We start from the raw sequence: 14,126 nt of genomic DNA on the forward strand, positions 1-14,126 counted from the left end.
CAAAGCTAGAAAGTACAAAAGTCACTCAGTAACCCTACGAGGAACATAGAGAAATGTGTTCTGTGTGATGTCAGTTCGAAAACAATAAGCATGGCTTACCAGAGGGCAGTGGTGGAGACATAATGCACTAGCTCAGTGAAGGGCAGGGGGTCGGAGGATGCCCCACAGCTACGGCAGACAGACTGCAGGGGAGAGGGGAACAGGAACACGACACAGACACATGGCCATTAGCTAGGCGCCGCTTAGCCACTGCCAAGCAATAATTATCAAGTCAGCGTGTCATTTTGCGAGGGGTAGTAGTTTGGGGACGGTTATGGGGAAATTACTACTGTAGGGTGTTTGTGTAAACTGTGATGGGAGAGAGTGGAGTGTATGTCAGAGATGAAAGGAAAAGTGGCGGGTGGGTTGTGGTTTGTGTCCGGTCTTCAGACTTAATCTATTGCCCCCTTAACTCCGGGCCTTGAGGTCAAAAGCATTGCTGGTTTTCAGTTTCAGGGTGAAGTTTCCAGTACGTACAGATCAATTAATAAACTACCAAGAAGAAAACAATACCTGCACTACACATGACCTCAAGGCTCAGATATCAGTACCTCTGATCTATCATGTAGACCATGTTTTTTTTTTTACCAGAGTACATTTACATTTACGGCATTTAGCAGACGCTCTTATCCAGAGCGACTTACAAATTGGTGCATTCACCTTATAGGCAGTGGGATAAACACTTTACAATATGTTTATTTTTTTACTTTTTTTGGGGGGGGGGGGTGGTGTAAGGGGGGGTAGAAGGATTACTTTATCCTATCCCAGGTATTCCTTAAAAAGAGGTGGGGTTTCAAGTGTCTCCGGAAGGTGGTGAGTGACTCCGCTGTCCTGGCGTCTTGAGGGAGCTTGTTCCACCATTGGGGTGCCAGAGCAGCGAACAGTTTTGACTGGGCTGAGCGGGAACTGTGCTTCCGCAGAGGTAGGGGGGCCAGCAGGCCAGAGGTGGATGAACGCAATGCCCTCGTTTGGGTGTAGGGACTGATCAGAGCCTGAAGGTACGGAGGTGCCGTTCCCCTCACAGCTCTGTAGGCAAGCACCATGGTCTTGTAGCAGATGCGAGCTTCAACTGGAAGCCAGTGGAGTGTGCGGAGGAGCGGGGTGGCGTGAGAGAACTTGGGAAGGTTGAACACCAGACGGGCTGCGGCATTCTGGATGAGTTGTAGGGGTTTAATGGCACAGGCAGGGAGCCCAGCCAACAGCGAGTTGCAGTAATCCAGACGGGAGATGACAAGTGCCTGGATTAGGACCTGTGCCGCTTCCTGTGTAAGGCAGGGTCGTACTCTCCGAATGTTGTAGAGCGTGAACCTACAGGATCGGGTCACCGCCTTGATGTTAGCGGAGAACGACAAGGTGTTGTCCAGGGTCACGCCAAGGCTCTTCGCACTCTGGGAGGAGGACACAACAGAGTTGTCAACCGTGATGGCGAGATCATGGAACGGGCAGTCCTTCCCCGGGAGGAAGAGTACTTATAAAGGTGTTCTAAAGCAGGGTTTTCCAAACTCGGTGCTGGCCCTGTTCTAAAGGACTTCTAATGTGTCTAACCCAAGTGTATAAGTCATCCATCTTTTAGGCAAATGCAGCCTGCCAAATACGCCAGAGTAAACTATAGGGCCTCTACTGAAACCTAGGCTACTCATCAAAGCAACCTTCCAGCTAGAGAGCTACTGGGTGTATAGGCTTTTGTTCCAACCCTACTCTAACACACTTGATTCCACTAATCAAGGTCCTGATGAGCAGCTGATTAACTGAGTCAGGCGTGTTAAAGCAGGGCTGGAACAAATGTCTGCAAACCTACTTGCTCTCAGAGAGGAGAGTTGGCCACCTCTGCATCACCAAAGCTGTCTGATACATTGATGACAGGACTGCTCTGGAGTTTTGGGACATGGTATCATAGATGAACATCATATCCGCAGGGAGGGTTTGTGGGGGAAAAAATACGTGGCGATCTTATGTGATATTATTCGTCTTGTACTGCTACCGCTCCCAGAGATCCGAGGAAAACCACCCTCTGTATTCCAGAGGAGTAGCCCCACTCTGGAGACATGACGGATTGGGTAGCTCCCATCTCAGACAGTGATCCATGTGCCTGCTGCTGCACCCCTGATGGATGGAGTGTGTGTGTGTAATACACGTGCCTGCAACTGGATATGGACCTGTGTGTGTGGGGGGGTGTTGCCAGATGCTAGTGGTTTCCTCGAACCTGTTCGTAGAGCGTCATGGCAAACTTCTGATGTGTGATGCAGGACTTGGAGGTGCAGGCATCTGTCTCCTCAGGCACAATGTGCAGGTGGATCCTCTCCAGAATATTCTCCTGTGGGAATATAGTAAGCCAATAAGAAATGAGAAAACATACACCAAGTATACCAAACATTAGGAACACTTTCCTAATATTGAGTGTGCCTGGCACCTACAACCATACCCCGTTCAAAGGCACTTAAATGATTTGTCTTGCCCATTCACCCTCAATGGCACACATACACAATCCATGTCTCAACTGTCTCAAGGCTTAAAAATCCTTCTTTAACCTGTCTCCTCCCCTTCATCTACAATGATTGAAGTGGATTTAACAAGTGACATCAAAAAGGGATCATGGTGTTCACCAGTATTCACCTGGTCAGTCTGTCATGGAAAGAGCAGGTGTTCTTAATGTTTTGTATACTCAGTGTATATCATTCGTGTGGGCACACCAGTTTTAGCACCACCTTTGCCCAATCCTGATACGTCCAAATAAAAACGAAAACCCAATACCCGGAACTAATGCTGCTCGTTATCTTACACATCCCATAGGACAGTGGTTCTCAATTCTGGCCCTGGGGGCCCTCATGTTGTTTTTTTTGCCTTTGCACTTCACACCCCATTCAAATAATCAAAGCTTGATGAGTTGATCATTTGAATCAGCTTTGTAGTGCTAAGGCAAAAACAAAAATGTGAGAACCACTGCCATAGGATGGTGACAGTACCAGTTATGTTTACGTAGATCTGTCCACGAGAGATTTAGGTAATAGTTGTCAACTAATCACATTATATTCCATTAGAACGTTTGTTCGATCTTATCCATGGGAACATTCTCATTTCCAAATTGAAACTTTAGCAATCAATCATCCCCCTCGATTACAATATTAGGAATCACCAGCTTATTCTTTTTCCCCAGCATGTATTACCCTCAAATCACCCTCATCTACTCTCCCCAATGTACCAGTAAAGAAAATAAATACTTTCCCCCCAATACATCTGTATATTTTGTGACATTTAACAGCTAGGTTGTTTTGCTGTGCCTGACTACTGTAAATAAGGAACCAGTCTGTGTGCAAGCAGTCTCCACTTGAAACTCGCTGCTGTTGCTATGGAATCCCACTAGGTTTATAAAACATTCAGGCTGCTTTTAGACCTCCATAACCGCACAGCCATTTAATCTGACACTGGCTAATTCTGCTCATAAATAAATCCAAGTCGTACCGCTAAAGCATTCATTACAGGGCCTTGACTCTGTCTTTACTTTCCGCATGTAAACCCAAGATTCCCATGGGATAGTTAGGATAAAGAAAGAGTGACCTTGCCAAATCTTAACATACACACAGCAAAACGTTCATGCAACGTAACGCCCACAGAGAAATAAACACAGAATTAAGACAGTTGTTAGAATGTTAAAATGACATGCCTGACAAAAGGAATATCTGTCACGGATCCCCCCCGGTACTGCTGCTCTTTCCGTTCACCAGTTCCGGAGGTCTACGTCACCGGCTTTCTAGGCGTCACTGACCTGGTTCATTCCCACCAACCGCGGACTGTCTTGTCTCATTACGCACACCTGGTTCCCATTCCCCCTGATTAGTATGTGTATATATAGTTGAAGTCAGAAGTTTACATACACTTAGGTTGGAGTCATTAAAACTTGTTTTTTCAACCACTCCACAAATTTCTTGTTAACAAACTATAGTTTTGACATGTCGGTTAGGACATCTACTTTGTGCACGACAAGTAATTTTTCCAACAATTGCTTACAGACAGATTATTTCACTTATAATTCACTGTATCACAATTCCAGTGGGTCAGAAGTTTACATACAATAAGTTGACTGTGCCTTTAAACAGCTTGGAAAATTCCAGAAAATTATGTCATGGCTTTAGAAGCTTCTGATAGGCTAATTGACATCATTTGAGTCAATTGGAGGTGTACCTGTGGATGTATTTGAAGGCCTACCTTCAAACTCAGTGCCTCTTTGCTTGACATCATGGGAAAATCTAAAGAAAATCAGCCAAGACCTCAGAACAAAAATGGTAGACCTCCACAAGTCTGGTTCATCCTTGGGAGCAATTTCTAAACGCCTGAAGGTACCACGTTCATCTGTACAAACAGTAGTACGCAAGTATAATCCCCATGGGACCACGCAGCCATCATACCGCTCAGGAAGGAGACGCGTTCTGTCTCCTATAGATGAATGTACTTTGATGCGAAAAGTGCAAATCAATCCCAGAACAACAGCAAAGGACCTTGTGAAGATGCTGGAGTAAACAGGTACAAAAGTATCTATATCCACAGTAAAACGAGTCCTATATCGACATAACCTGAAAGGCCGCTCAGTAAGGAAGAAGCCACTGCTCCAAAACCGCCATAAAAAAGCCAGACTACGGGTTTGCAACTGCACATGTCGACAAAGATCGTACTTTTTGGACAAATGTCCTCTGGTCTGATGAAACAAAAATAGAACTGTTTGGCCATAATGACCATCGTTATGTTTGGAGGAAAAACGTGGTAGCTTGCAAGTCGAAGAACACCATCCCAACCGTGAAGCACGGGGGTGGCAGCATCATGCTGTGGGGGTGCTTTGCTGCAGGAGGGACTGGTGCACTTCACAAAATAGATGGCATCATCAGGAAGGAAAATTATGTGCATATATTGAAGTAACATCTCAAGACATCAGTCAGGAAGTTAAAGCTTGGTCGCAAATGGGTCTTCCAAATGGACAATGACCCCAAGCATACTTCCAAAGTTGTGGCAAAATGGCTTAAGGACAACAAAGTCAAGGTATTGGAGTGGCCATCACAAAGCTCTGACCTCAATCCTATAGAAAATGTGTGGGCAGAACTGAAAAAGCTCTGTCAGGAGGAGTGGGCCAAAATTCACCCAACTTATTGTGGGAAGCTTGTGGAAGGCTACCCGAAACGTTTGACCTAAGTTAAACAATTTAAAGGCAATGCTACCAAATACTAACTGCGTGTATGTAAACTTCTGACCCACTGGGAATGTGATGAAAGAAATAAAAGCTGAAATAAATAAATCATTCTCTCTACTATTATTTTGACATTTCACATTCTTAAAATAAAAGTGGTGATCCTAACTGACCTAAGACCGGGAATGTTTACTAGGATTAAATGTTAGGAATTGTGAAAAACTGATTTTAAATGTATTTGGCTAAGGTGTATGTAAACTTCCGACTTCAACTGTACCGTGTATTGTGCTCTTTTTGTTTACGGGTCTCGTCCCGTGTACTGTGTAGAGGTTACACCTCACTCTTTGTTTGGGTTACATCCCTTGTGTGTGTGTGTGTGTGTGTGTGTGTGTGTGTGTGTGTGTATATATATATATATATATATATATATATATATATATATATATATATATATATATATATATATATATATATATATATATATATATATATATATATATATACACACACACACATATATACACACACACACGTGTTTGTGTTGGGTGGAGTAATAAAACCCCTAATACGTATTCCTGCGCCTATCTTCTAATCATTATACACTGTGACAGAATAATCGACCCATAAAAATGGAGACAGCGGGAAAGGCCGAGCTGGCGACCATCGTAGAGACAGTCCAGCATCACGAGGAGTCTCAAGCACTGGTTCCGGCACCAGCCCCCACACCACCACTACCTGCCTTCATTCCATCTGAGCCGGTCCGCGGAATACCCCTGTCCCTCCCGGAGCTCTTTGACGGCACGCCAGTCGAGATGCAAGGGATTCCTTCTGCAATGCGACCTGTACCTCGCTTGCTATGCCGAGGCTGTCTCCGGGAGAGACAGGGTTGCCACAGTCATCTTGGCACTGACCCGACAGGCCCTGGACTGGGGTGCCACGGTTGGGTGGAGTAATAAAAGCCCTAATACATATTCCTGCGCCTGTCTTCTAATCATTATACAACGTGACACTATCTGACCAAACTGCACATTAAAATAAAGGGGGAAAAAAGAAACGTTGTACAGTGTGCAGAAGCCCCTTTAACCATTCTACCCAATATCACGTTACTTCAGGTGTGCAAACATTTTTATTCTAGCTATGGAAATGAATCAGCATTGTTGCCACACTGAAAGAGGGGCATTGTATACAGAACAAGAATCCAAACATTTAGTTTTTTGTTTTGTTTGGTACCTGACCTTTCAACCACCACCTTGGATTTCATTGGATCATGGTTCTTTGAAAATAATTGCTTATTCAAAACAGACTCCCATAGGAGACTGAAACCACGGGAAACTGAGAATCTGGAGGTAAATTTGAACGGCTCGTGTGACTGCTTCCCTGTGTTGCCGGGGAGCTCGGAGAGTGGGCATATTGGTTTATCGGTTTGGCTGGCCACTTGTTTTCTCATCACCTCCGGTTCTAGAGAGAAAGAGACTTCATTTTCTCTGCTGTTTATCCTCCACTGTATAATGAGCTCTCCTGAGTGAATGTCCTACCCACTCGACCTGATGCGCTAAACAGAAAATGATTATATGTCTGTGCTGACTAGGTTTAGAGCAATTACGCTACAGTGACAAACCCGATACAGGCAGACAGAGAACACAATGTACTGTAGTGTAGCCTCATTTAAGCCCTATGGCTAAAGGGCTGAAGAGGAACTAAATCATTAGCTAAGATGAAGTCTAAAACTAGATGTAATGTACAGTAAAATTCCTAAATCCTGGATGTTTCTTAGTTAGTGGTGAAGCGTCTGAACATTGTGCTCCCAGATGGTAATGACCTTTTCTCTGTTGGGTCTAGAATAAGTGTTAAAAAGAACAGGGTAATAAAGAATTACTATTAGACAGTGGTGTAAAGTACTTAAGTAAAAATACTTTAAAGTACTACTTAAGTCATTTTTGGGGGGGTATCTGTACTTTACTATTTATATTTTTGACTACTTTTACTTCACTACATTCCTGAAGAAAAGTATGTACTTTTTACTCCATACATTTTCCCTGACACCCAAAAGTACTCGTTCCATTTTAAATGCTTAGCAGGACAGGAAAATGGTCCAATTCACACACTTATCAAGAGAACATCCCTGCTCATCCCTACTTCCTCTGATCTGGCGGACTCACTAAACACACTGCTTCGTTTGTAAATTATGTCAGAGTTTTGTTGTGTGCCCCTGGTTATCTTCAAATAAAAAATAAAATGGTGCTGTCTGGTTTGCTTAATATAAGGAATTTGAAATTATTTCTACTTTTACTTTTGATATGTAAGTATATTTTAGCAAATACATTTACTTTTGATACTTAAGTATATTTAAAACCAAATACTTTTAGACTTTTACTCAAGTAGTATTTTACTGGGTGACTTTTACTTTAGTCATTTTCTATTTAGGCATGTTTACTTTTACTCAAGTATGACAAATTGGGTACTTTTTCAACCACTTCTATTACAGTAGAATCAACGTTTGGAAGTTACAGTGAGGGAAAAAAGTATTTGATCCCCTGCTGATTTTGTACGTTTGCCCACTGACAAAGACATGATCAGTCTATAATTTTAATGGTAGGTTTATTTGAACAGTGAGAGACAGAATAACAACAAAACAATCCAGAAAAACGCATGTCAATAATGTTATAAATTGATTTGCATTTTAAAGAGGGAAGTATGTATTTGACCCCTCTGCAAAACATGACTTAGTACTTGGTGGCAAAACCCTTGTTGGCAATCACAGAGGTCAGACGTTTCTTGTAGTTGGCCACTGGGCTTGCACACATCTCAGGAGGGATTTTGTTCCACTCCTCTTTGCAGATCTTCTCCAAGTCATTAAGGTTTCGAGGCTGACGTTTGGCAACTCGAACCTTCAGCTCCCTCCACAGATTTTCTATGGGATTAAGGTCTGGAGACTGGCTAGGCCACTCCAGGACCTTAATGTGCTTCTTCTTGAGCCATTCCTTTGTTGCCTTGGCCGTGTGTTTTGGGTCATTGTCATGCTGGAATACCCATCCACGACCCATTTTCAATGGCCTGGCTGAGGGAAGGAGGTTCTCACCCAATATTTGACGGTACATGGCCCCGTCCATCGTCCCTTTGATGCGGTGAAGTTGTCCCCTTAGCAGAAAAACACCCCCAAAGAATAATGTTTCCACCTCCATGTTTGATGGTGGGGATGGTGTTCTTGGGGTCATAGGCAGCATTCCTCCTCCAAACACGGCGAGTTGAGTTGATGCCAAAGAGCTCCATTTTGGTCTCATCTGACCACAACACTTTCACCCAGTTCTCCTCTGAATCATTCAGATGTTCATTGGCAAACTTCAGACGGCCCTGTATATGTGCTTTCTTGAGCAGGGGGACCTTGCGGGCGCTGCAGGATTTCAGTCCTTCACGGCGTCGTGTGTTACCAATTGTTTTCTTGGTGACTATGGTCCCAGCTGCCTTGAGATCATTGACAAGATCCTCCCGTGTAGTTCTGGGCTGATTCCTCACCATTCTCATGATCATTGCAACTCCACGAGGTGAGATCTTGCATGGAGCCCCAGGCCGAGGGAGATTGACAGTTATTTTGTGTTTCTTCCATTTGCGAATAATCGCACCAACTGTTGTCACCTTCTCACCAAGCTGCTTGGCGATGGTCTTTAAGAGTGTGCTCCTAATCTCAGCTCGTTACCTGTATAAAAGACACCTGCGAGCCAGAAATCTTTCTGATTGAGAGGGGGTCAAATACTTATTTCCCTCATTAAAATGCAAATCAATTTATAACATTTTTGACATGCGTTTTTCTGGATTTTTTTGTTGTTATTCTCTCTCTCACTGTTCAAATAAACCTACCATTAAAATTATAGATTGATCATTTCTTTGTCAGTGGGCAAACTTACAAAATCAGCAGGGGATCAAATACTTTTTTCCCCTCACTGTAGCCAAACTAAACACAAGTGTACTGAATAGCCACTTTAAACCACTCAGACTGATGCTGCATAATACAGTGAGGAAACAGTAAACGCCCAAAGATCGTGTTTCGGCTTACGTAACCCACCACCATAATATATTAGAGGCTGTGTTGAGGGGATTGATGGGAGAAGGGACAGACCTCTTTCAGACAGTGACCTCGCTGAAATGTTTGTTACAGATCCCCCCCCTCAAGTGTCCCCAACACACTCACACAAACAAACATACACACACAAACATACACATCCATGCCTGGGGAGGCCCCAGTCGCCTCTGCTCAGAGGCCCCCTGGATACCAAGGATCTGCCGGAAAGCCTGGTCAGTTGCCACAGGAACTTACGAAGCACTCAGCAGCATCGTCCATGAAGCCCAGCTGAAAGCGGTGCTCATCCTTAAAAGTCTCGGCCAGGGCGTGACGCAGGTTGTCTGAGGGCAGGGCGCGCTCCCGACTGTGCTGGAACTGGGAGAAGATGCCCTGCGGAACAGAAAATAAGTTAATTCATTTAATTATGCAAATGAAAACACAATACTTATTTACAGCAGTTCTCAAGGGACAACTAACTACTCCCTCAAACATCAATATCCCCAGTCTGAATATGTGTTATCAACAAAATGCCAAATCAAATTATTGGCAATGCTATCAAACTAGCGGTACCGTGTCAGCAATGATAAAGCCCTACTAATGCCACTTTTTTTTCATATTGTGATCGCTTGCAACAACTGTAAGACTTGATGAATGGCGCATACCTTCAACGCACAGAAGATGCATGAGTCTCCGAGACAGAAATGTCCAGGAAGTTGCCTCAGACTGCGTCTGAAGATGTCCAGATGCCACAGTACCTGAACATGGGATTGAAGAAAACATATTATTGTGAAAGCACCTCATATTCCACACCGAACTCTCATTATGAACCCGACTTTCCCAGCTAATCCTTCCTTTGATGAAAGACAGGTTTTTATTTGATTTTTTTTTTTTTAACACTTTCAGTTCTAAAGGGGACATTTGAGGGCCGGTTAATAATTCGAACAATAATAATAACTTCACGTTGCGACCTGACCTCAAACATTCTCGACTGTGGATTTAGGGCTAGTGATGTCCTTCCTTGGTATATGGTGCTTAGAGGGGCTGGGTGGTTGTGTCAGGCCATGAGGACAACAGAGGAAGGAGAGAGGGAGAGGAAAGAAAGAGGGGAGGGAGGGTTTCTGTTCCTTGGAAACAAAGCCCTGAGTAGCGGACGTCTTCATCCAGCTCAGCCGTGTCTCACCCTCTGAGTCACGGCCTGGAAGAGTCCGCCAACTGCCTTCCCACGAGGCAAAAACAACCTTCCAGTAACTTGCCGGGAAGTACTGAAGCATTTAGAGACTGACTAAGCTTATTGGCTTTGAGGCTGTAAAGTAATGTTGATGGTGGTAAATATTTTTTCTGTGGAGGGAGATGCTGTTTACTATGAATAAGCAAAGCTAACATGAGGAATGTAGCCTTCTGGAAATTAGATCATGTTTTGCAATCAAGGGATTGGGCATTGTTTTAATACCCATTCCCCTTATCAGATATTAACAGTGTATCTACTTCCATCCCATTGCTCTGGATACAGTGAGGGAAAAATGTATTTGATCCCCTGCTGATTTTGTACGTTTGCCCACTGACAAAGAAATGATCAGTCTATAATTTTAATGGTAGGTTTATTTGAACAGTGAGAGACAGAATAACAACAAAAAAATCCAGAAAAACGCATGTCAAAAATGTTATAATTTGATTTGCATTTTAAATTAGGGAAATAAGTATTTGACCCCCTCTCAATCAGAAAGATTTCTGGCTCCCAAGTGTCTTTTATACAGGTTACAAGCTGAGATTAGGAGCACACTCTTAAAGGGAGTGCTCCTAATCTCAGCTTGTTACCTGTATAAAAGACACCTGTCCACAGAAGCAATCAATCAATCAGATTCCAAACTCTCCACCATGGCCAAGACCAAAGAGCTCTCCAAGGATGTCAGGGACAAGATTGTAGACCTACACAAGGCTGGAATGGGCTACAAGACCATCGCCAAGCAACTTGGTGAGAAGGTGACAACAGTTGGTGCGATTATTCGCAAATGGAAGAAACACAAAAGAACTGTCAATCTCCCTCGGCCTGGGGCTCCATGCAAGATCTCACCTCGTGGAGTTGCAATGATCATGAGAACGGTGAGGAATCAACCCAGAACTACACGGGAGGATCTTGTCAATGATCTCAAGGCAACTGGGACCATAGTCACCAAGAAAACAATTGGTAACACACTACGCCGTGAAGGACTGGAATCCTGCAGCGCCCGCAAGGTCCCCCTGCTCAAGAAAGCACATATACAGGGCCGTCTGAAGTTCTTTGGCAAACATCTGAATGATTCAGAGGAGAACTGGGTGAAAGTGTTGTGGTCAGATGAGACCAAAATTGAGCTCTTTGGCATCAACTCAACTCGCCGTGTTTGGAGGAGGAGGAATGTTGCCTATGACCCCAAGAACATTATCCCCACCGTCAAACATGGAGGTGGAAACATTAAGCTTTCGGGGTGTTTTTCTGCTAAGGGGACAGGACAACTTCACCGCATCAAAGGGACGATGGACGGGGCCATGTACCGTCAAATCTTGGGTGAGAACCTCCTTCCCTCAGCCAGGGCATTGAAAATGGGTCGTGGATGGGTATTTCAGCATGACAATGACCCAAAACACACGGCCAAGGCAGCAAAGGAGTGGCTCAAGAAGAAGCACATTAAGGTCCTGGAGTGGCCTAGCCAGTCTCCAGACCTTAATCTCATAGAACATCTGTGTAGGGAGCTGAAGGTTCGAGTTGCCAAACGTCAGCCTCAAAACCTTAATGACTTGGAGAAGATCTGCAAAGAGGAGTGGAACAAAATCCCTCCTGAGATGTGTGCAAACCTGGTGGCCAACTACAAGAAACGTCTGACCTCTGTGATTGCCAACAAGGGTTTTGCCACCAAGTACTAAGTCATGTTTTGCAGAGGGGTCAAATACTTATTTCCCTCATTAAAATGCAAATCAATTTATAACATTTTTGACATGCGTTTTTCTGGATTTTTTTAAATAAACCTACCATTAAAATTATAGACTGATCATGTCTTTGTCAGTGGGCAAACGTACAAAATCAGCAGGGGATCAAATACTTTTTTCCCTCACTGTATATGGTCATTGAAAAACAAAGCATTTATTGTAAGTATCTGAAAACATGCAGTATTCATTTACTATTCATTGGTTAGATATGACTCACCTGCACCGCACTGTTGAGAAAGCAACTGTTCTGCCCTGGCTCGTTCAGCAGGCCTTTGGTGGGGGCTAGAGACAGCATGCTCCCCGGCTGGTAGGACTTGGCGAGATTGCCTCCCGGCTTCCTGAAGAACTTGACCCATGCCATTGGATAGAGGGTCTGCCTTTTGACGGGAGTGGAGCCACTCGGTGAGGCAGACTGGGGCTCGTTGGTGGCAGCGGTGGGATCCCTCGCCCCGTCAAGAGGAACCCCAGACAGTCTGAGGCTACGTTATTCCACTAGCAGCAGCTACTGTCCTGCTACACATGGGAGACTACTCCCACCTCTACGCAGCTCGAGAGGAAGGGGATTTTACCTTGTCCACAACTTGGAAAGGTCTTAAATGTCACAGAAACCGGGAGAAATGTTTCAGAAAGTCACTAGCTAGGAAGTCTGGAATCCAGACAAAATCCTTTTGTCACAGATCGCTAGTCCGATTGTTCTTATGCGTAGCGGTTTGACTCCTGAAGTAGGGGTGTTAGGCATTCTCCAGCCTGGATCATTCTGCACTGGGGATTCAGTGCCTCTGGGGGCTCTCCACATTGCCAGGACATTATAGAGCAGTCAAATGGAATTGATCGGCCTTTCCAAGGTTCATCCATAGCGAAGATCTAACCGGCAGCGAGTGCCATTTGATGTCAATGGGGTCTGATCTGTAAAAGAAATAGTGAAAAAGACTTGACACCACAAAAATAATAATTTCACAGAAAACAAATGAACATCCAGGATTAACATTCCACGTATCATGGATTACTATATCAGCTTTATGGAAAAACATTTAGTCAGGACAAGAATTGATGGGGTGCTTGGATCTTCCCAGTTAGTAAATTATTTTTCTGGCAAGAGTAAACATCAGGCTTCACCTATTTCCAGGTCAGTAGTTGACCCCACCCTCTTTATAATATATGTCAACAAAGCTTATCCATTAACTTACAGAGGACTCTGTACTGAATGTTTCTAAATAAAACATTTGAAAGATTATGTACATTTAATCTATTCCCTCTTTCTAAACACATTTATTGGAGAATGGAAAACAAAAGTAATTATTGATCATTTACAGTTCACAGTATTAATGTATAAAAGATTACCAAAGATCACATTGTTTAGGTCTCAGAGAAATCAGGTCACAAATTCCAAAGTCCACCAAACTAAGACATTACAGCTGACTGTGCATATTACGTGCTTTAAAGCCTAAACCTTTCGTCATCTTGTCACTTTGAATAGTCGTTCCCCAGCTACCGAGATGAAGGTTAAACAGAAAGGGAGCTATGCCAAGTTACACAGTAATATCACCAGCCCAGTAAACAATGTAGGGCTAAATTAGCTACTTGCAGCATGCCTTCCTTCAGGTCCAACGGCTTGCCAATGGCCAGCCTTTCAACATTCGGCCATGTAGTAGTTCTCATAGCCTTTCAACTTATGGGTGTTAGCCTAATGCTAAGTCCGCTCCAAGGCTAACATGGCAGACAAGGCATGGCCTGGCCCGGCCTGACCTGCTGCTCGCAATAGCCTCTCGAAAACATAACCGGGACACCAGTGTGTCGTAAACCATTTGAGATTCAGTTGAACCTGGAAGCAGTGCAGCCCACATGCTCAAGGTCCTACCGACACATTGAACTTCGAATGCAACAACCGATCCACGA

The 14,126-nt window shown here is 44.0% G+C and overlaps 1 protein-coding gene across 2 annotated transcripts in view; it reads right to left on the reverse strand.

Moving 5' to 3' along the window:
• The window catches only part of LOC311113193 (inactive ubiquitin carboxyl-terminal hydrolase 53-like), a 63,986-nt gene that overhangs the window by 34,603 nt on the left and 15,257 nt on the right, over positions 1-14,126 (reverse strand). Inside the window, exons 1-5 of one of the 2 annotated variants that reach the window (XM_084156390.1) lie at positions 12,448-12,703; positions 9,932-10,024; positions 9,525-9,659; positions 2,243-2,353; positions 100-182 (exon numbers count right to left, since the gene is read on the reverse strand). In XM_084156390.1, the coding sequence (XP_084012516.1) occupies positions 100-182; positions 2,243-2,353; positions 9,525-9,659; positions 9,932-10,024; positions 12,448-12,591 (566 nt within the window). In that variant the 5' untranslated portion in view covers positions 12,592-12,703. Of the gene's footprint in view, positions 1-99; positions 183-2,242; positions 2,354-9,524; positions 9,660-9,931; positions 10,025-12,447; positions 13,137-14,126 lie in introns of those variants that run through there. The other variant, XM_084156389.1, reaches the window with a different exon arrangement.

This window comes from Coregonus lavaretus (assembly GCF_964263955.1).
Source record: "Coregonus lavaretus genome assembly, chromosome: 39".
Classification (NCBI taxonomy): Eukaryota; Metazoa; Chordata; class Actinopteri; order Salmoniformes; family Salmonidae; genus Coregonus; species Coregonus lavaretus.